At 47.2% G+C, this 23,427-nt stretch overlaps 1 protein-coding gene across 1 annotated transcript; it reads right to left on the bottom strand.

The window, feature by feature from the left end:
- LOC149332733 (kelch-like protein 10) lies at positions 1 to 23,091 on the bottom strand. Its single transcript, XM_089557544.1, has 12 exons — positions 22,850 to 23,091; positions 22,042 to 22,264; positions 17,177 to 17,326; positions 15,533 to 15,735; positions 13,754 to 13,832; positions 9,953 to 10,152; positions 8,328 to 8,496; positions 7,245 to 7,399; positions 6,157 to 6,335; positions 4,847 to 4,966; positions 2,690 to 2,815; positions 1 to 89 (listed from the first exon to the last, which is right to left on the bottom strand). Exons 1-12 carry the CDS (start codon positions 23,089 to 23,091, stop codon positions 1 to 3), a joined length of 1,935 nt encoding a protein of 644 aa, XP_089413670.1.
- Between the last annotated feature and the right edge of the window lie 336 nt (positions 23,092 to 23,427).

The following is a 23,427-nucleotide window of genomic DNA, read 5'->3' as shown; positions in this document are numbered from 1 at the left end:
TCAGCCTGGTGGCAGGGCACATATCCAGCCTGGATGGGCTTGGGCCACCACAGGGACGGTGCCCCGGACTACGGGGGCGCCCATTCCTTCTGGACAAATAGAAATTTTGCAGTCAGTGAAGGAATCAATCAATCAACCATCACTTGAAAGAATGTCTTCTCGCTTTTGCTGCTGCGCCTGTCGCTCACAGTTTCTTTTTTTTTTCTTTTTAACTGAAGAGCGCTGCCCGTGATTGTTCGGCCTTGCAATCGCGGACAGCGCCCTCTGGGTTGCAGCACACAGTGCCCATAATGAGTGGCAGTGCACCGAAGAGTTGTGACAGGAGCTGCAAAAGGCGCAGAAAGTGCAGTTAGTCTTTGCAAGTACAGCCTTGGACAGAAGCACCCCATGTTACCCTTGACGTCACTGGAAGAGTTCAATGAGATTTATTTAAATAAATTTTAGCGCACTCAGCCCGTTTTGTCAAGCAAGCAATAAACCAGTGGAGAAAAATGCCAGGTATCCCAATCTTTTTGAGTTTTAAGATTGACTTGCTGTTTGGAACTTTATCAAAGGCTTTGGTAAGATCTAAAAAGATTGCATAAGTTTGATTGTTATTGTCGAGAGACAAGGCTTAAGAGTGAATTACTTGTGCAGCTCTGTTGCTGTACCCGAACATATGCTAAAACTCCGTAAGGACAATATTTTCTCCAAGATCTCATTTATGTAGTTTGCCGAAAAGAGTTAAAGAAATTTAACGAAAATTTTGTAATGATAGGTGATCCCCGTTGTTAAATGCAAAAACAGCTTGGGCCACCTTCAAATCATCAGGCAGTCTCCCTGTGGGGTGTGGAGTACAAAAATTTTTTTCAAGAAATGTGGCAATAAGTTGGGGTTGTCGCTTTAGACGTATGCTTGAGATTCCGTAAGGACCACAAAAAGTTTTGGTTTTTAAGAATCAGCAGCATGTAGATAACTCCGGAATAAGGAACAGAACTGATCGAATGTGTTCAGGGTAATCCCCTAAATTGAAGCATACATGTAATAAGGGAGTAATTACTTATTAGCATCCACCCAAGCGCAGCCGTACGACGGTAAAGGAAAGCTTTACAGTGAATACAGAAATTTTGTAGTTAAAGAAAAATTCGCGGTGCGGGGGTTCAAAGCAAAAATTATTCATGTAATTACTCCCCTAGTACAAGGAATAAAACCCGCATTAGAAACAAGCTTCTCCTGAAGCTCGGTAATGCACACATTTGGCACAGGGAATGAGCTGTGCTGGGCTATGTCGCCGTCATCCGTTGTGAGTGTGCCATCAATCAATATTTGTGAAATCGATTCTTTTTCTCCTTCATACATTGTACATTTCGAACATGTGAGCGCAGTAAAACAATAAGGAGGGCAAGTAAAAGTAATATAAGAATTTCAGGCCAGTACCAGTTTGCCAACTTTTCCTTATTGCTGCAAAATTTATATGCTCGCCGAGTCGATTTCGCGGTGTTTTGAATGTAGACAGATTATTGAGAATTTGCAGTTCTCAATGCAATAGTTAAAGCACGATTGGCCACCACTCGTTTCAGCCGATCAACTTTTGAGAATTTTTGCTGCTGAAAAGGTCCATTAGGTGCCGCTACAGTTATTTCTCTTGTAACCTTGAGAGAAAAGCCACTCATCATGTTCAGTAGGACTCATACGGACAGTACAGGTAAGATGTTCTATGTCGTGAACTCCTTTCGAAAATAAATTTGTACGTCTCTGCTTTTTTTTTTGAAAAATTTTTAGAAGGCTCTTTTGTTTCTTTTTTTTATTTGCAACGCGTTCTGAGGCGCGCCCTTTGTATTTCCGGTGCTCTCGAACGAGCCACGTTGTTTGAGACATCACAGCTCTAATGCAAACGAAAACGAGCTTAGAAAAATGCCTTCGCGACTTGTTTTCCAAAGAAAATTTTCTCGTTTAAGTCGGGCAAGTATAAAAATAAGGATGACAATAATCTTTACAAAAAGTATTCCGAAAAAAAAAAAAGGAAATACTGGTGTCAAGCGCACACAAAGTGACAAAGTCAACCGATGGCATGCAAGATATATCATACATTACAGGCACTAGTTCACATAATGAAGGTCCAGTAGTAACCTTTGACGTTTACAGTGCAACATTCAGCAGTAGATGAAATTCACTTGCGGTGGCCCAGTGGCTATGATGCTCGGCTGCTGACCCGAAAGACGCGGGTTCGATCCCGGCCGTGGCGGCAGAATTTCTTTGGAGGAGAAATTCTAGAGGCCCGTGTACTGTGCGATGTCAGTGCACGTTAAAGAACCCCAGGTGGTCGAAATTTCCTGAGCCCTCCACTACGGCTTCTCTCATAGCCTGAGTCGCTTTGGGACGTTAAACCCCATAAACCAAACCAAACCAAACCACTTTAGCGGTGCATTAGATATGCTCGCAAAATTCTAGCAAGCAAGCAAGCCGAGGAATTGACCTGTAGAATATCCACCTTTGCAAATAAAATGCGAACTAATATCATTCGCCCTCAAAGGTACTATATCACTGAACAGTCTATCGTGATTAATTACTTTACCGCTTCTTTGGTGAAGCATTTTAGCACTGCAGTGAACACGAATTAGGAATAGAAGTTACATCAATGCGGTTAAGTTGCGATCGGGAATTCTTCTGTTGAGAGGTATACTACACGAAAGTATGGTAAAGTACTCACCCGGATTGGCTACATCGTAAACGATGCTCGCGGCCGAGGCACTGCAGTTCATATTTATGGGTTGCGCCGGATACCATTTACGACCTTCGATGTCGTACCGCTCGACCAGAGACACGGTCGTCAGTCCTGGTGAGGCGGGAAAGGCGGAAATAAATCACTAAAGATGAGCGTCATTAATTATTACTTTCTCAACCATCCCTTTTGAGAAGCTTATGAGTAAGCACTAAACAAACCTGAAACCGAACGAAACAATCGCAGTAGTGGTTATGGGCAACGAGCGGACGCCTAGAACACCTCCCAAACTGAGTTGCTGCAGCACAAGGAGCCCATCGAGGCGTTTTTCAAAACTTCCGGTATGCTGACGCCACTTCCGGCCTTCATTTTCTGGTCAGTAATGTCATTTCCGGTTGTCGCTTTCGGTTGTACGATGTCATCTTACATGTTAGTCATGACCGAGCATGACGTGTGATGCTTAGTCATACATCTCGTCATACAAACCCACCTTATGTGGTCACGTGACCTGACACTTGGCATCGAGTTGTGACAGTGGAAACCGCCAAATGAGCCAATGAGCTCATTGTTTGGTTTGGTTTATGGGGGTTTAACCTCCCATAGCGACTCCGGCTCTGAGGGACGCCGTAGTGAAAGGCTCCGGAAATTTCGACCACCTGGGGTTCTTTAACGTGCACTGACATCGCACAGTACTCGGGCCTCTAGAATTTTGCTTCCATCGAAATTCTAGCCGCCGCGGCCGGGATCGAACCCGCGTCCTTCGGGTCAGCAGGCGAGCGCCATAACCACTGAGCCACCACGGTGGCCCACGAGCTCATTGTGTTTCGCATAATAAGATGACAACGTTTTGTAATGTATTGGAATGTATTGCTTTGTTTTTCATTTGTCTTGACATGCTTCCATGGCCTTGTGTTGCACTTCCATCTTCCTTTTTGTATATGTACAAGTATTCACCTTGTTTGCATCTGTTCCGCCATTGCCTCTGAGCAATGCAAAGGTAGTGAAGCGGGTGTCATGCAAAGCGTGTCCGCCTGTAACCCTTGCCCGTCTCCAGAGGATGTATTTCTAAATCAGGTGCTGAGATGAATCAGTTACCAACAATTCAGAAATCTACAATATAACATCTTTGCCAAAACTAACCAAGCAACGGGGTTTACTTCTCAGCCGTATAGTGGAGTCTTTACGGCACCCATAAACACCAAATGTCTCAAGAGGAGAGGATAATGCTTCAGTTTACGTTAGATGCCTTTAAAGCTTAAGAGGTGGGATAAGTGCTCCACTTCACGGATACGAAACAAACCTTGTTGCTAGGCTACTTCCGGCAAAGACTGCACAGCGGAATCTCTTAAGGATTTGGGATGGTCCTAAAGCAATGAGCAAAAATGTAGGTTGAATGTCATCCTCACCATCATAATCAGAGAGGCTAAGCTTGCTGCAAGCGTGAGAAAGAAATGTATAATTCCCACCGATCTCTAACTAAACGCGTCCTGCGACCATACCCGAAAAAAATCCCGAACGCTTTCTAATATAACATTCGACAGATAATTTTCTGACCCGACTCTATGCCATACAAGGCTCAGTTTCTTTTGCCTTGAAATTGGCTCTCTTCTTTCGATACAAACATACGTAAATTGAAAGCAGAAAAATAAATCTTTTTTTTTCTATTCTGGCAGCTACATGTCTACAGGATGTGAGCTAGCTGCACACTAAAACCTCCCACATAAATTCTTCGTCAGCATACGTGGCCCTCGAATAACTTAGGGGCTACCCAATAATCCTTGTTCGCTCAGCAGTATTGCGCAAATAAGACGGCAGATAAAGAACCTGCAGCAAAATATCAGCTGCTTGTCGTACTTGTCTTGTCCCCGTATTCCTCGTGGAAGGGTTTCTAAATAATTATTTTGAAATATAGATTTCAGATACATATGTCATTTCGATTATACTTCATACATGTATATCTTGACCAGACTGAATACCATAGAACCCCCCTATTACTTCCGCTCTTTGCGGCGACCCGATTGATTCAGTGAGGTCTATGTATACGTCCACCTACTGAATGGGCTGACTGAGACTCTTTGATGAATGCTCTGCGTTCTTTGTATCGTGCGCATGCGCAAGAGACGTGAATAGCGCGCGTATACACACCGCTGAAGCCTCCTATCGCGTAGATAAACCCTTCAAGGACGACAGCGGCGAAGTTGCTCCGTGCTTGGCTCATGCTGGGCAGCTCGGAGAAACGAGCCCTTCTGGTGTCGAGCTGCTCCACTGGAAAGAGAAACGCGGATGAGGGAGAGGGAAAAAAAAGCATTATTTTATTCTGAGGACAGGCTGTTGCCACTTGTGGGTGGCGGTAAGCAGGATGGCATACAAGCAATAGTTGGGGTAGGGAGGTAGATTGGGTTTTTCGAGAATGGTGTGGAGGCCGTCACTTTTCGCGCGCATACGGTACCGTACTGACGCTTACCGGTCATAATGACGATCACTGATTGGTCCAAACATAAGCACGTCACTCATGACGTCTAAAGGCCCCCTCTTCAGTCCTCCACCCTTGTCCCTCGCTGCATTTGTCACACTGGACACCTGCCTTATATGTATGGATACAGATTGATGGATTAGCTGACGTGCAAGACGCAGGCCCCCATGCCAAGTGCATGGGGGCCTGCGGCTCTGTCAAGCTGTCGTTTCTGACAGCTTTTACTGCCGGCCTCCAGTGTCGACTGTGTACCCTACGACACAAATAAAGAGATTATTATTATTATTACACGTTAAAGAAAAAAAGTTCAGAAGATCAATGCGATTGATGCGGCAGAATACACGTTAGCATTATGCTCACCCCGAACGGAGCAGCAGCTACAGCTAAAGGGTTCAGACCATGCGAGCGGGTGACGCGACACGCCATGCCCTCGCTGCACTATCCCCCACCTGCCACCCGTCGCCTCCCACCCTCTTTTCGCCATCCCTCCCTCTTCCCTGAGAGTGGAGAAGGGAATTTCCCTCTCATCTTCGACACCAGCCACCCATTAATTCCCGCCCTCTTTCACGTTCCCTCTCTCCACCTTGCCTATTGCCAACAGAGGCTTCATACGGACAGACGGTAAGATTTTTCCAACCCGGTGGTTCTAAAACTAACGCAAATAAAGCGTTGAAGAGGACCATAAAAATTAAACTTTTTGTTCAGAGCCGCTGAATTCGAAATGAACACCTTCCTTTGCGACATTTACTTGTTTTATACGCTTATTTTCCATGCACACTTATTTTAATGAAACGCTGGTATCTTCATTGCGTCAATGCTTCAACGCTTCATTGCGGTACATCACAAGCTGGAGTTTAGCGCATTGCCTTCTTGGTTGCTGCTGAGCCATTGGACCAGAACCGTTACTACTAAGACCACAAGTTCTCTTTCATCCTGTCTCGCTTTGTAATCCAAGAAATGGGATCATAAATTAAAAGCATACTTGTGGACAGACGCGTGACGCCGTTGTAACCCCCGATCACGTAGATGATATCCTTGTGCGTGGCGACCTTGACACCGCTCCGAGGCGTGGACATCGTCAGTACCCTGGTCCATGTGTTCGATGACGGGTCGTAGGACTCGACGGTGTCCAGCACTTCCCGACCCGTGAAGCCACCCACGCTGAGCCGAAAAGAAGAAAGCAATCGATGGGGCGAAGCTTTTAATGCAAGTACGCATTCTACGTACCACGCTCAACCCTCAAAGATATATGCACCCGCTCTCAAGAACGCATGCCAAAACCGGTAACCGGGCGTGTAAGTGGCGCCATCTCGGTTCTGAGCTGTACATTAAACGTGCATACCCGGTTGCTTATCTGCAGCAGCCCTGTTACCTCCGCAGCTGTACAAGGGCCTATAAAAGTGATGGCCAATTAGCCCTGTTATTATTAGCCCAATTGAGGGAAAAGATAAACGATGTTTAAAGCAAGACATAAATGTGGAAAGTGGCAGCGGGTCAGTTCACGGAGTGTAACCGGTTTTGATGTAATATGTCACCAGTATATGGAGTAGAGAACACTTCACCAGTTTAAAATACGGCGTACTGGCTAAGCGCTAGAGCAAATGGAATTTATATTTTAACATGAAGTGCCGGCTTCCAAATTTCATGGCCGACATGTTTTCATTTTTTTGACACGCCTTTGTTTCTTATTTTCCACCCCAATACTTTCAAGAGCCTTTCTTCCCTAATATCTCACACTAGAGCTTGTGCGTTGTTTTAAACACGAGAGGGTAAATATCGGCTCAACAACAAATAATAGCATTTCTCTCCAACACGCTCTCAAAAACAAGTCAAGTTGCAGGACGCTAACGGGACATTCAATACATTTTCAGATAAATATATTCTTGTCCTAAAGAAAGTGTTTCCTTGCGTGATGTCCAGCTATCGGTCTGCACTACTTTGGCGAGAAAACCTCTCCACCATCGACTCAGCAGCAAGTTATGTCTTCTAGCTGGTCCCTGTCGGCCGAGCTGACCTTCAGTTGCAAGCATGTCCAGTTTCGCTAAATCACATTCATTCCCCCAAGCTCACATGTAGATTCGTCCTGCAGCCGTCGTGGCAGCAGCGTCGCTCCTGACGTCATTCATGGGTGCAACCTGGGTCCACTGATTCTTCTTGGCGTCGTAGCGTTCGACGCTGCTAGTCCGCAGGCGGCCATCAAAGCCACCCATGGCATAGATTAGACCCTGCGACGAGACGAGAAATCCAGGCAGAGACCAGGTACAGGAAGAAAAGGGTTCACCAACATCATCATCAGCATCAGAATTTCTTTTAAGCCCTTTTAGCACAAAGGGAAGACTTGTCGTGCGTCACATGTTCAAATAGTTAATTGCCGAGCTGCTTCGCAGCGTTTCTGCAGAGCAACACCTCAAATATATTTTTCCTCGCATAACATACCAGCTTTTATCTTTCTGTTGTCATCTGTTGCAATACAAGGCGATTTGAACGTCATAACATAAAAAGAACAGGCGGCCGCCCTCCCTTCTTTTTGTTCGGGAAACACACTGAAAGGGTCCGGTTTACCAGCCGTCGCACGTTGGAAGAGGTGAACGACAACTGATTGTTAGCATATTTCTAGTTCAGTCTATTGCATACTTCCTCTACAGTGCGCAGCAATGGCTTGTGGACGTGAGATTTAGAACATCGAAGAGAAGCTCTTCATTGGCCAACTCCTCATCATGCTAATTTTAAATAAAGCCAAATTCTTTCCGACACCTCATTTCTTTTATTCCATGTAAACTATATCCTGAGCGTTCCGCTCCTTGAATAAAATTTTGAGCATCAAAAGGTTACCAACTCACTGTCGATTCACCCTACTAAACTACAAAATACTGCCAGCGGAATATGCCTGGTTTTGACGGATTCCGAGTTTCGCAATCGACATCTTTGAAGTGCTATCGATTTGAAATGCATGGTTGTCGTGTATGCCCTTCTCGCTGCAGCCGGCGTTGCTGGACCACGGTTTGTAGAAAGGCCGCCCCTGAAGAATGTCTTGTCCAGAGGGCCGTTGAGCATGGTTCGTTTCGCTATAATGACGAGCGTCACGTTAAAACTGGGAAGGACAAGAGCAGAAGCGAGAGAGATCGGGTCGTCTTCCCTCTCGTAGTGGCTTGCCTGCAGTGTGGCCACGCTGACGTAGCAGCGGGCTTGCATCATGTTTGCCTTGTGGCTCCAGCGGTTCAGGTTGACGTCGAAGCAGACGACGGAGTGGTAACACTCGCGGCCATTGAAGCCGCCCACGAAGTAAATGCAAGAGTTCAGAACCGCCGCGCCATGGTACGCCCTGCGGGGGAGGAAAGCACATTGCGCCGACGACCGCATAATTCTTAAGGTATGGTAGGTATTTTGCGGCGCTAAAACGACGGACAGACAGAAGTAGAGAGTAACATTGCACTAATTCACCGACTTGTTCGTCCACTTCTTTCCGTTTGTCGTCTTAGTGCCCTCAAAACTTTGTAACAAGGACCCATATGACACAGTCTATTTTGGCCACATTGTTCGTCACATCAATGAAAAAGCCCAGAAGCATGTGCGGCCAATGAAAAGGAAACAGGCGCATCACATTTGCAGATGCACTGTGAAGACTTTCCTATGGCCCAGGCTTAATGTAGAGGCCATTGTCCTTCAGCGCGCAAAAACTGCAAGCCTTCCACATAAAGTAGACAGATAGCAGGTGTTTCAGTGGAACTTGCATAGTGCTTCGTGGCAAAGAAGTTTATTTTCTTGATAAGATTCGTTCGATGCGTTTTGTATGTGGGTCTTTTACTGTAAGCGATTTTTTACGCTTAAGTTGGGAGCATGCACATTACAATGCCAAGGAGAGGAGGACATAGCGTGAGTTTGTGAAGCACAATGTAAAGAAGATGAGGGAGGGGGCCTCAGTACGCTAACCAACATTTAGAGAAGTTCTTTTGTCTGCACCCTCTCAAAAGTTTTTAGAGAGATTGTAGACTGTCTATAGACTTCTGTGTATAAAGTCTATGGACTCTCCAATAGACAAATCCTAGAGAACAGTCTATAGGCAATACAAACGTTATAGACAGTCTACAGACAATCTACAGATTTATGGCCATATACTTTCAGCAGGCTATATACTATGAATAGACAAAAAGAAATATCTATAGGAAGGCAATGAAGTCTACAATAAGTCTACAGACTTTCTATAGACCGTTTTTATAAGGGGGGTCTGCCACATTATTCTCCTCGAGGACATGAAATAATTCACCCATTTCACGGTGCAGACAGAGCTTCTACAAGAGGAAGGGAAAACGCGCATGTTTGCACAAAAAAAAAATGGCAGTGGCTTAGCTCTGGTTAAGCCTGTATATACAAGCGAAAAGCTGCAGTTATGCTTTGTTTGACGCCATGGCTGTCGCAGTTCACGCACAATGCAATGGGAGCACCACGATAACGGTGTAGGCAAGCGCGTTGTATAGCCCTCCTTCCGCATGCGTAGTAACTGAAGTAAACACGCGGCTGCAAGTAGCGTCATACGAGGAAGCCGAGCTCGCGCCGATGCACACTCGGTAAACACGCGCAGAGCACGCGAACGACGGCGAAGGTCGACCGGCGGAGCCGCGCTCGGCGGCGGCTCCGCCGACCACCTAGGCCTCTCCAGTGACGTCACGCGGCGAACTCGCGCATGCGCATCTGTGGCTAAAATTGATCACTGTCCTTTGCAGACCCGGTGTTGACTAGCCTAGTGAAGCTTTTCGCTTCAAAAAATGCGCCTCGCATACCGGGGCGTGGTGTACTGGTTTCCCAGGAGGCGCCAGGCACCGGTTCGGCAGTTGAAGGCGTGCATGTTGTTGGTGGCACCCGACGTCCAGCCGCCGAACAGGAACAGGATGTCCTTGGGGATGCGCGGGGTGAGCCACACCTTCGAGGACAGGTCGACGCCCGCACACTCGCCCAGCGCCATCGACTGGCGAGTCAGCGACTGGGCGGCGGGGAATGAATCCAGACATTAGTCGTCGGTCATCACTAGAGACCGGATTTTAGGCAAATGCCTATTTTTTTCAACGCTTCTAGGCGCACCATTTTTACATATGAGCACGAATTAGGTGTTGACAATATTTTTAATACTGTTTTTATAGTGCCTATAAATGCCTATTTTGGGTGTCAGTGCCTATAAATGCCTATTTCCGACGTCGGTGTCTAAAAATGCCCTATTCTGCAGAAAAGGGGCCTGAAATACGCTGTGGTTTTGCTTTCAGATTCTGTTTGGTTTTGAATCCATTTCGGTTTTGAGTCGAACACACACGTGGCAACATTAGATGACCTCGTCAGTTGGCTGTGGTGAACACTGCACCTAGGCCGGCTGTGCACACAATACCAACCACGTCAGCCGAAAATATCGAAGCAACCTTTTTCCTATTTTCTGCCATTTTATCGTGGCAGCTTGTTGATGACTTTGGCTGTTAAAGTGGTAGTTGACCAGATGGCACCACATTTCGGAAAGTATACGGAGTAAGTTATAGGTTCGTCCAAATAATTCCCAGTTGGTTCCAAATGAAACCAACTGTAAAATGTTCCATAAACCTGCTGGAAACAGTTTAAGAGAATTTTTTTGCTGAAGAAAATTTTTTCTTTCTGAAGAACTCAGAAAGCACTTCAAGGGCGTTAATGAACTTATTGCTTCAGACAAGGGTGAGTTTTTGAAGGCGCTTTCTCGTTTGTGCGCGTTTAAAGAGCAGTTCTCGGAAGTGCCTCTCCCGCCGGAGCCTATCATCACACGTTGGGGAACGTGGCTGGAAGCCGTTGAATACTACAACGACCACCTTTCTGACCTGAAGACCGTCATAAACAGTTTCTCAGGTGATGAGAGTGCTCTAATCAGGAGGGCTCAAACTGCCCTCTCTCAGGACAACCTCCAAGGAGACCTCACGTACTTGTCTGCTAACTTCACTTTTCTTGCGAGCACTATAAAAAAAATGGAATGTGGGGGTGTAATTACACCCCCACATTCCATGCTCACTACATGTTGGTAGTGAGCATTAATGCTCACTACCAACATTGGACTAATTGAGAATGTGCACCAACGAATCGCTGCTCTTCCTCACGGAGAAGTTGCCGAGAAAATCCGTGCAAAGTTGCAGTCCGTCTTGGACAAAAACGAGGAGTTCTCCGTCCTCAAGAAAATTTCGGGAGTACTTACCGGTGAACATTCTATGATACCGAACAGTGTAAAGCCATCAAATGTTCCTAAGTACAAGCACGCTCCTGTAACATCCATTGATGTTGAGCATTCCTTTTCAGCATACAAGCTTGTTCTTACTGATAAGAGGCATAAATCTGAGTCCATCAACCTGGAGATGGTGCTTGTCTGCTACTGCTTCCATAGCTTTAACAGTGATTTCTAGATGGATGATGTTTATTTTACCATGGATCCTCGTGGATGTAGTACGTAGGCCCGTGCAGAACTATGATACTTTTCGGTATATTCAGCATTAAGCAGTACTGTGTGTAACATTTTCTACCATCTCGTATTTAGGTTTCCAGACCCTTCTAATGGCAAGCACCATTTGATAGTCGCGTGGCTCCAGACACGTGAAGCCACAAACTATAAAACACTGTTCAATTCCTGTGTGAACGAAGACTGAACTCATTTGTCAGATGCTTTGAATTGACAATGTTTCTATCAATTTCTAAATTCATGGCCTCCTGTTAAGGTATTCATTGTTTCTACTTTTGTACGCGACAAGCGAATTGCTTGTTTCGAAGTGTACCAAAGTGTTTTAAAATGGTTGGTAACCGTTCCTTTTGCTCTGCTGAAGCATGTGTATTGTAAGAAAAGTTGCGCGACAGCCTTAAAAAAAACGGCTCCTAATGTTCGCACCTTGCTTAAGGTCCCAATTCATTCCTGCTGTGTTTTTGTTTTATTTTACGGCAGATATTGCGCGCTCCAGTTCGGAACTGTGTGCACTTTTGATAAAGTTTATAGTGCCTATTTTTCTCCGTTAGGTGCCTAAAATGCAATTTTAGCCGCCTATTTATGGCGCCTAAAACGTGCTTTTTAGTGCCTAAAAATCCGCCCTCTAGTCATCACTACATGAACTCCGTTCATAATCATCAAAGCAATCCGTCCAGTGCGGGATAATAAGGACTTAAATACAGTGCAGGCTGGTCTGCATATGTACAGTCGAACTTCGTTATAGAGAAACAGATTGAAACGAAATATTGGATATAACGAAATATTGGATATAACGAAGGAATGACCATTCCACTTGCACGTTCGATCAACACGGGTTATAAAGAAGCTACGGCTATAACGAAGTAATCGTCGGGCCCCTCCAACTTCGTTATAAGAGGTTCAACTGTATCTTAGAGCATACCATCGTCAACATCCCAACCACCACTAGTCACGTTTCATCTACATTTGGATAAAGACCTCTTACATTGATCTCTGAGTCCTGTAGTACAGAAGCTGCAGCCGCCCTATCATGGCAAATTACGTAGTGTCATATTTCCTACGTTTCTCTCATTAGAATCCCCTCTGTTACCAAAAGCTACATTTGGTTATCTCTTCTCCGTATGGGATATAACGAGGACATCTTTTTCTACACGAAAAGAGGGCAGCGGAGCCGTGGCGCCTGTTGTTGGTGATTTTTTTTTTCATGCGCCCCGAAATAGATTACTGAAACCACTCCCAGGTTAACGAGGTCGTTATCTTTCTTGCGTCTTACGGTTTTTCATGCGTAGGGAAATGAAATGCGACCGCAGCCTCAAAGAGTATGTGAGCCTGCGAGTAGATGGGTGCCTGGATGAATGAATGCTAAAAGCACCCAATCAGTTTGGATACGGGGTGGTCGAGGGAGCCACAAGGCTCGTCACTTTTTTCTGTGTATATCTTTTACGACTTTTTCAACCTTAAAAACAGCTATCTTGAATTTTGTTCTTTTTTGAGTACAGGTTACACTGGCTTTAACTCCGTGACGGTTTTCATTTCTAAACTTACACATTTGGCTTATTGATCTGATTTTAAGCCACCAGTCCAACCGTTTATAGCCAACATCTACCGCGGATGCACTCATGTTCCTTCGTTAGCCCCAACCCTGAAGCGTTGGGGGACAATTCTTGTAAAAACCGACATTTGATCTAGTGGGTGTAGCACCCTGGAAAATACTTGCTATAGCGTCTTGTCTTTTGGTGTTTTTTTTTTTTTTTTAAGATACTTATTCTGTCTGCTTCGACATCTGTGTGGATACTTCTTCATTCTGACAGAATATGCTCAATTCTTTTCGTCAGATTTACCACAAACTACACACGAGTCATCATCGTGGGCATATTTCTTTCTGTACAGCAATGAGCTTGGCGCTTTTGGGACTGCGTCATCTGTTGTCATGCGGACCATGTGTGCCTGGAAATGCGTACGCTTACCAAGAAAACGCGGAGAGGCTGACGGCACAGCTGCCACTGCTGTTTTGTTAGCCCAATGAGAACGAGAGCGTGGAAAATACACAAAGCACACACGAAATTCCTTACGTTCTCTGTGTTTCTAAGATCGCTGTAAATCACCTTAATGCAAACCAGTAACCGACCTGGTGGATCGCATTGAGGACTTTGAGGCTGTCTCCGTCGCCCTGGACTTGAGGATCGGTGACGACTCTGTCGAACTCTCTGCTCGAGAAAGAAAAGTTAAAACTGAAGGGTCAGTCGTGTAGTGATAGACAAAACGCGTAAGGCGCATCGACAAATCGTCCCTGGCAGATTATGCTGTATTTTATTCTCAAGATTGCCAGACTACATATTGGAGCTACACATCTGTTCTGTTACCCACAAAAAAAAAAACCGAATACCTATCCCGTGGATTGTAAACCTATTCTTTTCAGTCGCACGGCCTCTTTCTCCTGCGGTGTCATGCTTTGTTTTCTGTATATGCTGACCATTTCCTTGGGTAAACTCATGAGTTGAAAGTCAGCGCTGCGTGTGTCCTGTTCTCCCTTTCCTGATGTCGCTTTCGCGCTGTGACCACGTTAACTTGAACAACCAACTCGCCCGTACTTCCACCCAAAAAAGACCAAGTGTGCAACAAATATTGGTGTAAAGAAATGAGTGGTTTGAAGTGTCATACAAAGAAGAACGAAAGGCTAATGCTAAACGTTTATCTCCCATCGGCCCATAGATCGCCTGTCAGTTTGTTGTCACATGTCTCGGATTTAGTTTGAATTACCGAGCGATAGCTATGGCGAAGGAGAGTGGTTGTGGTCGCATACCTAATCTATAAGTAACAGCTTACGTAATAGCTGGTTGTTCATTTTTTTCATTCCCACTCCAGGGGCAGTACCTTCTAAAAGTTGATGCGAACTAATACGACGAAGCAGCGATTATGGTGAAATTCTTACATGCTACACCTCACGTGACCTGAAGTCTTTTTGTACTTCATAGCCACTGTTCGATTGTGGAAATCGAAACTAAAGCAAGAGAAGAAAAGTAATTCAATTAATAATAGTTTGCCGGGCATAGTCGAATTCCACGTGCCGAGACGTATTTTCTAGTCCACATTTGAAGATCCTACTCATTGAAAAATAAAATAAAACAATCCACACAAAATAAATGTACGTTTCGGAATGTTTTAAGTTGCTAAACTGACTGAAAAACCAGCCTTAAATTCTCTTCACAATGATGGTTTTGTTTGTTTATTTGCGCTTTTGTTTTGGACTTTAACGGTTGGCTGGCAGATCAGCCCAAACTAGGGCCGCTCAAGACCAGTAATGGCGGAGCGATGTTGTTCATAACTTGTAATTAGATACTAGACGCCTTTAGCATACCGTGTAGCGTGTTACGGTTACCGCTACCGGAGTACCGAAAGCCCGCCCACCTCCAGTGCGTCTGCGCTAATTGGCCCTCATGCGGCAGGTGCGCGCGCAGCTGCCTCTCAAGGCGATCTACGCATGCCCCCTGACGGTGCGCGTGCTCCCGGTACTTCAGTAACGGTAACACGGTACGCGGTACGCTAAAGTTGTCTAATAGGCACCTTTAGCATACCGTGTACCGTGCTACCGGTACCGGTACAGGAGTACCGGGAGCCTGCGAGCAGCCAGTGCGCATGCACAAATCGCCTTGACGAAGCCAGATGGCGCCAGGTACCCTGCAGCTGCGCGCGCGCCTGCAGCATCGGGACCAATCAGCGTATGCTCACCGGCGGTGGGCGGGCTCCCGGTACTCCGGTACCGGTAAGGTTAACACGGTATGCTAAAGGCGTCTATTGACTACCGGCAACTGTGAAAAACCGTACAGCCTGCTGGTCTGCCTCCGGCTTCGTAGCCAATCAGAGCGCTCACACCGCGGAATTAGGCCTAGGGCGACGTGGAACTCACGAGACGGTGCATCTCGCGAATCGCACGAGGGGCAGAAGCTGGGCGAGGTACTTCTTCCGCTCCGCTACGTCTGCCGATATCCACTTGAGGATCGAGCGGAAAGTATCGTCCACTTCGCTAGGCGCGTGTAGCCGGTTGTCCATCAGGATGGTCCGCAGCTCCTCAGGGGTGAGAGACTGGAACTGCTCATCGTTCTCCCAGACCTGTTCCAAGCGAAAGAAAAACGACTTTTTCAACTGAGCGATGCAATTAAGTCGAATGCATGAGTGCTGCCACCTACATATGACGTCTAACGTTGCGCGTAAGCAGGTTGCCCTCATAAAGGGCCCGCGTGAGGACTTCGCAAGTAAACCAGCGAGTTTTCTTTTGATGTAGAAATGTTATAGCGCAAACAATGACACGGACAAGAGAGACGAAAAACACACACAAGCGCTTGTGTGTGTGTTTCGTCTCTCTTGTCCGTGTCTTTGTTTGCGCTATAACTACTACTTCAAGATGAACTACCAACTCGCCCAACAGGAAGTTTTAATGAAGTTTCTTTTGATGCTTCTCGCAACCTTCCCGATAGGTTTGCATCTGCATATTCATGTTAACGAAGAATTTAGACATTAATAACAGATAAGATAAGACAAGAAGATAAGGCAGTGTAGAAGATAAGATAAAGTTTACGCATATGCTGAAATTCAATTCTATTTGTTTATACTGCACGGCTGAAGTGTAGCTCGCGGCATTCGCGGAAACAGCGCGAAAGACACGGACAGGCAAATAGACGGAACCAATGCTTACCATCAAGTGAAGGATTTATTCCAGCAGATCACAAAAAAGTAGAATTTCGCGACCAAGTGCGCATGTTCGCAGATAAGAAACCAAGCACTGAAATTCATTCAGGCTCTTCAAGATAGGAAATTTGACAACCATGAATAACAACAGACGGGGTGCTTACACACGTGTCACGATTCTTGTGGATAATATGCTTCTTTCAATTCTCTTGCTATTGTATCGTTTTGCTTGCAGAACACCGAAGCCTGGTTAAACAGGGGAGTTCGAGTGGATACGTGGCGACATTTTTTTATGATGAAGTGCCTAGCTCGAGGACGCGGCGCTAACCAAGGAACCGCTGTCTTCCCTTAAACATATGGTCAAGCATGTGCCTGTTTGTCTTATGTGCACTTTTTCTCGCACGTCGACAGTGAACGTTCTTCCCATCTGCTTGTTTGTATATTTTGCACTGTTTCTAGAAATATGATGCACCAACTAGCTCAACGTTCTATTTTACTGTAGTTTTATCCTGTCTGTGGAGTATGCTTGTTCTTCAATACAATTCGCTTTAGGGCCGCCGCGGTGGCTTAGCGGTTACGGTGCTCGGCTGCTGACCCGAAAGACGCGGGTTCGATCCCGGCCGCGGCGGCTAGAATTTCTTTGGAGGAGAAATTCTAGAGGCCCGTGTACTGTGCGATGTCAGTGCACGTTAAAGATCCCCAGGTGGTCGAAATTTCCGGAGCCCTTCACTACGGCGTCTCTCATAGCCTTAGTCGCTTTGGGACGTTAAACCCCATAAACCAAACCAAACCAAACAATTCGCTTTACTGCATCCTAAACGAGCAACCCGGGTAGTGTCGCTGAAGCTCGCCCTGGAGTTCACACCTCATCGAAGTGTCGGATCAGGTAGCGAAGTGCATCTGCAGCAAGGTTGTTGTATCCCCTGCTGAGGGCCAGATGGTAGGTGTCGACGCAGGAGTCCGGTTCCAGGTTCTGCTTAAGCATGCTGATGCAGTGTTCGCGAATCTTGCTTATCTGCGTCATCGGAGTGAATAGAAGCGAAATAAAATTCCAGTGAAGCTCAGGAGTTATTGCACAAAGCGAACAGTCTGAAAAAGAGTCTTCAGAGAAGATCGCTTCGAGGACTACCCGAGGAGTGCAAAGAATTTTTTTTGTCTCAAAGTGGGAAAGAGTATCTACAGGTAAAAGCATTTTGTCTTATTTCGGTTAAAAAGCGTTTTGTGGCATGGTAATGTCCCTATTATTATGAGCTAGGTTCCCCTACATCTCAACTCTATACGCGCGCATTAGTAGGGCAACGTCATAGCTTTTCAGGAGGAAACAGGGGCACAATAAAAGACACGGACATAGAAGTAGACAGGGACGAGCGCCCCTGTGTCCTCCTGAAAAGTTATGAACCAACGCGCCCAGATACAAGTACTTCTGAACGTCATAGCTATCCACTATCCAGTCGCACGAAAGATTCGTTGCACGCGCGTTAAAGCACCGTGAAAATCACATGCTCATATGTACTCTGGGAACTTATGTATTTATTACCGGCTGCATCTTCCAATTTCCACAGAAACATGAAGTCCAAATAGGTCCCATTTTTGGCCCTTGGTTCACGAAAGTGTCCATGTTCGTGTCGTGGCATCCTAGGACGTGTAAACCGCATCTCTTAAAAATAATAAGACCAGGCATCCTCATTTCCCTAATCCCTAATTTCTGGCCATTAACGTTACCAGGAGGGCAGAAGCGGCAGCCTGGACGCCGTGACTTTACTTGACAGCTTTTAAAACGCAAATATGTACAGCATGACATGGCTGCAGAGGAAATGAATGACGCCTTTGGCTGCAATGTTCGGTGTCAGGTACACGGCTGCTTGTGGTAAGGGGACGCCCGTGGCGATGATGATACTGATCATAACGTCGCCGAGCTCGTAGCTGCACGGTAACAAGTTATCTTTTGTTTTATCGCCGTTGAGAAAAGTTCTATTGGTCTAGCCAGGTGCTCCTGCTGGTGCTCCACCACCATCCCGTGGGTGACACGGTTAGACGTTGGGAAAGTCGATAAATAGCATATCATTTATCGATTCCAGCAGTCCTAAAAAATAGATATTAAACATCTGAGCAATCATAAATGGTGTAAGACATCATGTTTATATCTCTCAATAACAATCTGTCAATTTTACCATTTGAATGAATAGGAAGGGCCATCGCTTAACTTTCTTTTTTTTTCAGCTTGTGACTGACCCAGATCAACGACAACGAAGCGACAGGAGCGGACGCAAGCCTGAGGACATCATCATCATCATAAGTCCGCGTGACGCACGCTCGCAGCCAACAGCCGGGCATCTCAACTCCGTTCATCGTGCTGGTTGATTGGCTTGGCACCGGGCAGCCATAGCTGCGCTATCTCTCCTCATTTCTGAGTCCAGGACAAAGCTGGTCACAGAACCACGTCTGCTTGGTAGCACCGCGCATCGAGACCCTCGTCTTCCGGCCTCCTCTTTGAAGACTGACGTCTCTCCCGATTGCCAGCTCGCTGAACGCCTGCGCGTTGGCTCGTCGACATCTACTATGAGCCGCTCCATGGAGACTACGAAAGTTACGCCGCTGCTGCCTCCGACGGGCAGTGTCCAGCAACCTCCCCTCCTTGCAACCGTTTGGTCACCGATTATGCGACTCTACGCTCCTGATTTCTGTATTCGCTTCGTGTCGGCGAATGTCCCGAGCCACCTCAGTTTGATCGTCGTCGTAACCCCACGATCCACAATGTCTTCTAGCGCACGTACAGAAAGGTCACTTCCGTCGCAGCTGACTCCTGCGCATCGTGCCCCATGGACCTGTCTCCCTGCTCAATGGCTCGACGCTGACACCAATGCTCCGTTCGGACGTGGCTGCTTAAACTCTGTCCTCAGCAACACCTTCGTGAACGAAGGGACTGACCGGACCGACCCTTTACACTATTTGTTCTATGTGCGCAAGCCTTTGCACCTGGAGTCCTCAACAAACCATCAGTTGGTCACATCCCGAAAAGTGCCCGAGGTTAAGCGAGACTCAAAGGGCTGTTACGCATACTGGAAAGGAATGCGCTCTATGCAGAGGCTGATGATAGAAGATTAACACGCCTCAATCCCGTCTTCTTCAGGTTTCTCCGGTTCCATGGGTAAACAGACTACCCAAGGATAGCAAGCCTTGCCCACGAAGACCTAGAGCCTATGGACCTGGCCATCTACTCCAGCCACTAGCCTTGACATGTCTAATTTGCTGAATAATGGTGCGTCCACCCGGAAATATAGACGAATACCACAAGATGCTCTGTCACCTTTCTGAAAGACTCTTACTGCTTCGGTAGCATCTTGCTGCCTGTTACCCGCATTCTGCGATTATTCCATCGGTTAGCTTGACCGAATGCGTCACAGCCCGTGAGAAGTATGCCAACCTCCAACATCCGAGCATCTCTACTCCGTCCTGCGCGATTTTGGTTGACTCGGAACCGGCCACACTCTTCTATTTCTGAGCACAGGCCGAAACTGGTCACACAACCACGTCTGCTTGCTAGCACGGGATCCACGGCTTCCATCCTCCCCTTGGAAGAGTGCTAATCTGCTGATCTTCCCGCCAGTTTCTTTATCCGTCAGTCTATTGAGCCTCGGATGCTACTTGCGTCGTCCTAAACCGTCATCCTTCGCACTCTTTCGAGACCGGAAGATAAACAGAGGCGCAACACCTACCCCGCCCATTCTAACGACGTCGCAACCACAGCTGCACTGAAGGAGCCACTTGAGATATTCAAGACACCCGAAGGTCACCCGTTTGAACTTTTCCGCCTGCACACGTCTTCTCTGCGTGGTGGACCTGGACCAAAGATTTGGTGGAGCCAGCATCGGACCTCCGGGAGCCACGTATAACCAGTCTGCGACAGTCGAAGCCCCCAGCAGTGATGCCGCAAGTGACAGCGCGACACACACGTCAGCTGCCACTCAGCATCCCCATGACAAGAGACCCGGCTTCGTACCCCTGGTGATGGCTTCCCTCCGGCCTCGACACGTTGTACGACCCTTTTGTACACTTATTGATTTTCATATCCTCAGTCATGCATACATCGGGACTTCGGTCTAGCGGCCTTCTGCTTTCGAGAAGGAACGAGCGTATAGGCGAAAAGAATCAAAGCAAACTAGAAAGCTTGAACAGACGAACCAATTATGATTACAGCCACAGTCCGCAAGCATCCTAACTGCTTGATACAGTATCGTGCTTCTTTCTGTCACTCTATGCTTTAGCACCCATAATTTGGGATGTGGCGCAGCGTCCTCACCGCTAGTCTAGACAGCTTTCTTCTACTGTCATCTTGTACTGGGCGGTGTCCTATCTTAATTACCCGTTATTTATTAGAACGACGTAATATTCGAGTATTCTGTCACTGTTCTCTCATCTTCCTCTCTTGTTCTTCGTCCCTTTTTAGCGACCCTAATTTCAGCCAATAGGAGAATGCCGGTTTAGTCGCTATCCTTGCGGTTCTGGCCTCGGCACGAACACACTGCCTCTCTGGACACGCTAAGTTACAAGGACGACAGTTCGAATCTTCTCGTTCCAGCGTCTGTAGGAATTCTCCCGCTGCCGTGGATCCCGTCCAGTATTTGAAGCCACACTTTGTCACTTCGTAGAGACGACACTGGTCTAATACAGCTCAAGAATGAAGCCATAGATGACACTCAAAAGAGGCGCTCCAACCAATGGCATCGACCGATTCTCGTGATGTCGCGCTTAACCGCCTTGCACGTTTTAGCGCGCATCTATTAGCGGCCGTGGTAAGTGAAACGTGGTTGACCTTAACGACATTGCAATAGGCCAATGCCATTGGTAGGAGGTCCTCCTTGGTGGATCATCATCATCATCAGCCTGACTACGCCCTCTGCAGGGCAAAGGCCTCTCCCATGTCTCTCCAATTAACCCTGAACTTCGCCAGTTGCGGCCACCGTATTCCTGCAAATTTCTTAATCTCATCCACCCACCTAACTTTCTGCCGCCCCCTGCTACGCTTGCCCTCTCTTGGAATCCACTCCGTTACCCTTAATGACCAGCGGTTATCTTGCCTTCGCATTACGTGCCCTTCCCAAGCCCACTTCTTCCTCTTGATTTCGACTAGTGTGTCATTAACCCGCGTTTGTTCTCTCACCCACTCCGCCCGCATCCGATCTCTTAACGTTACACCTATTATTTTTATTTCCATAGCTCGCTGCGTTGTCCTTAACTTAAGCTGAACCCTCTTTGATAGCCTCCACGTTTCTGCCCCATAGGTGAGCACCGGTAAAATACAGCTGTTGTATACTTTTCTCTTGAGGGATAACGGTAACTCGACCCACTAAACTACCAATCTTCATGAATGGCAGTTTGGTGGGTAGAGTTCCGCTTGATCCTGGAGTTATACGTCTGCAGGTCGTTATTCCACGTGTCCCATCTTCAAACACGTTTAGTCACAGCATGTAGACAGTGAGCCTCGCTGTCGTAACAGCCTCCTGTTGTCCTTTCTCTCTCCGTCCCAAACAGCAGCTGTTCATAGCAACTGGCTGGGCTAGTTCTTGTCGTGTGCATTCATCTACCGTTGTATCTATCTACATGCTGCCCTATGCTACAGGTTACAGCAGGTATCCATCTACCCTTCTGTCAAGTAGCTGATCCCGTGTCGCCAGCAGCGCACTGTCAGCGCCCAGCTGGACTCCGCCTTGTTCAATGTCCCCAACTCACGTTGTACTTCTCGGCCATCTCGAGCACTTGACCGACGTTGTGTAGCCCGATGCGTCCGTGGAGGGGCACTTGGTAGGCGAAGTCGACGAGCAGCTCGAGCATGTCGCTACTCATGTCACTCACTACCACGCGGATGGGTGGCATCCACTCCTGCTTCTCTTGATCCTGGTCTTTGGTCATCGCTTCTTTGGTTACGTTGAAGAGGTTGCCGCAGCCGGAGAACCTGCAGTGTGAGAGGCGGCCAGAAGCATGCGGAAAAGGCAAAGCCCCTCACATGAATAAACAGGAAGCAAAGTAGCTCTGCTTGGGTGGCATAGCACAGGCTATAGAAACAAAACAAAGAGTCAGCCTGATGAACTTTCGTGGCTGCGCTACAGAAGACCGCGCACTAAACGGGAACGCGTTCTTACTTCTAGATGCGCCAACCAACTAAACGCTTCGTCTGATCGATGTAGCCTAACGACGGGCGATCTTAATCGTAGTTTACATTCTTCCTATATCACTTCAGTTCTTCATGAACATTCTTCATGAACAATGGGCTCCGAATGTTTCCGTTATCGGATGCGTAAGGCATACGGGCTCAAAATGTCTTACTGAATGCGTAACAGACGCAGAGTCCTCGTTTTGACTTTGAGTTAATCAATAATGAATAAATAACGCCACCATTTGAATAACGTACACGCTAAGGGTCAGTAATGGCCAAAGCCTGTGTAAGTTACAGTATGTGTGACGGACACCTTCAACACTGCAGCACTGCAGGCGAAATGGCGCGAGAGGAAATTCGGGCAAGAAAAGAGCGTTAGCTCACTTGGCTGCCATGACGAACCGGTGCGCCCACACCTCTTCTCCGTCCGTGGCCTTGAAGACGACGTCGCAGAACTGGCGGGCCTTCCTCTGCTCGCTCAGTCCGGGCATGGCTCGGGAAGCAGCTCCGGGGGCGAACGCCGGCTGTCGGCCTTCAAGGTCAGTGAAGAGCAGACCGGCCTCGGACCAGATGGTGATGAGGTCGTCGGCGTTGGCGTCCACGGTAGCCACGGCAGGGGAGCTCATCTCTGGTCTCGATGCCTCCTCGCAGCTTGGGGTCAGCAGGGCAGGGTGAGCGAGCGAGAGAGCGTCCGACCACCAGTGGCGCCGGGCACAGCAGACCGACTGGCGAGGAGGCTTTGAAAGTCCCCACCTTTACACCTCGGAAAGCGCGCCAACGGTAAACGACACGCGCTGAGTGGCGCGTTAGCCGTTGGCGGTTGTTGACATCGTCGTTGTCATCGCTTGTGCTCGATGTTGCTGGGACTTGCCATGTTTGACCCATTGCAGCGTGATCCGTATCGTAGTAGCATTTTTTTTATTCGAGCTGTTTGCCATTAGGCATAATGAAAAAGGGAAAGA

Source organism: Amblyomma mixtum, chromosome 8, assembly GCF_055824585.1.
Source record: "Amblyomma mixtum isolate Tamu chromosome 8, ASM5582458v1, whole genome shotgun sequence".
Lineage (NCBI taxonomy): Eukaryota > Metazoa > Arthropoda > Arachnida > Ixodida > Ixodidae > Amblyomma > Amblyomma mixtum.
Note: the sequence above shows the minus strand (reverse complement) of the source record. Positions and strands in the feature narration are given on the sequence as shown.

Coding starts and splice junctions, on each gene's coding strand:
- LOC149332733 (XM_089557544.1), bottom strand. CDS start 23,091: ATGAGCTCCCCTGCCGTGGCTACCGTGGACGCCAACGCCGACGACCTC. Junction 6,336..7,244: donor GCTGCAGGACGAATCTACAT/GTGAGCTTGGGG, acceptor TTTTCGGCTCAG/CGTGGGTGGCTTCACGGGTC. Junction 4,967..6,156: donor CGTCACGCGTCTGTCCACAA/GTATGCTTTTAA, acceptor TTCTCTTTCCAG/TGGAGCAGCTCGACACCAGA.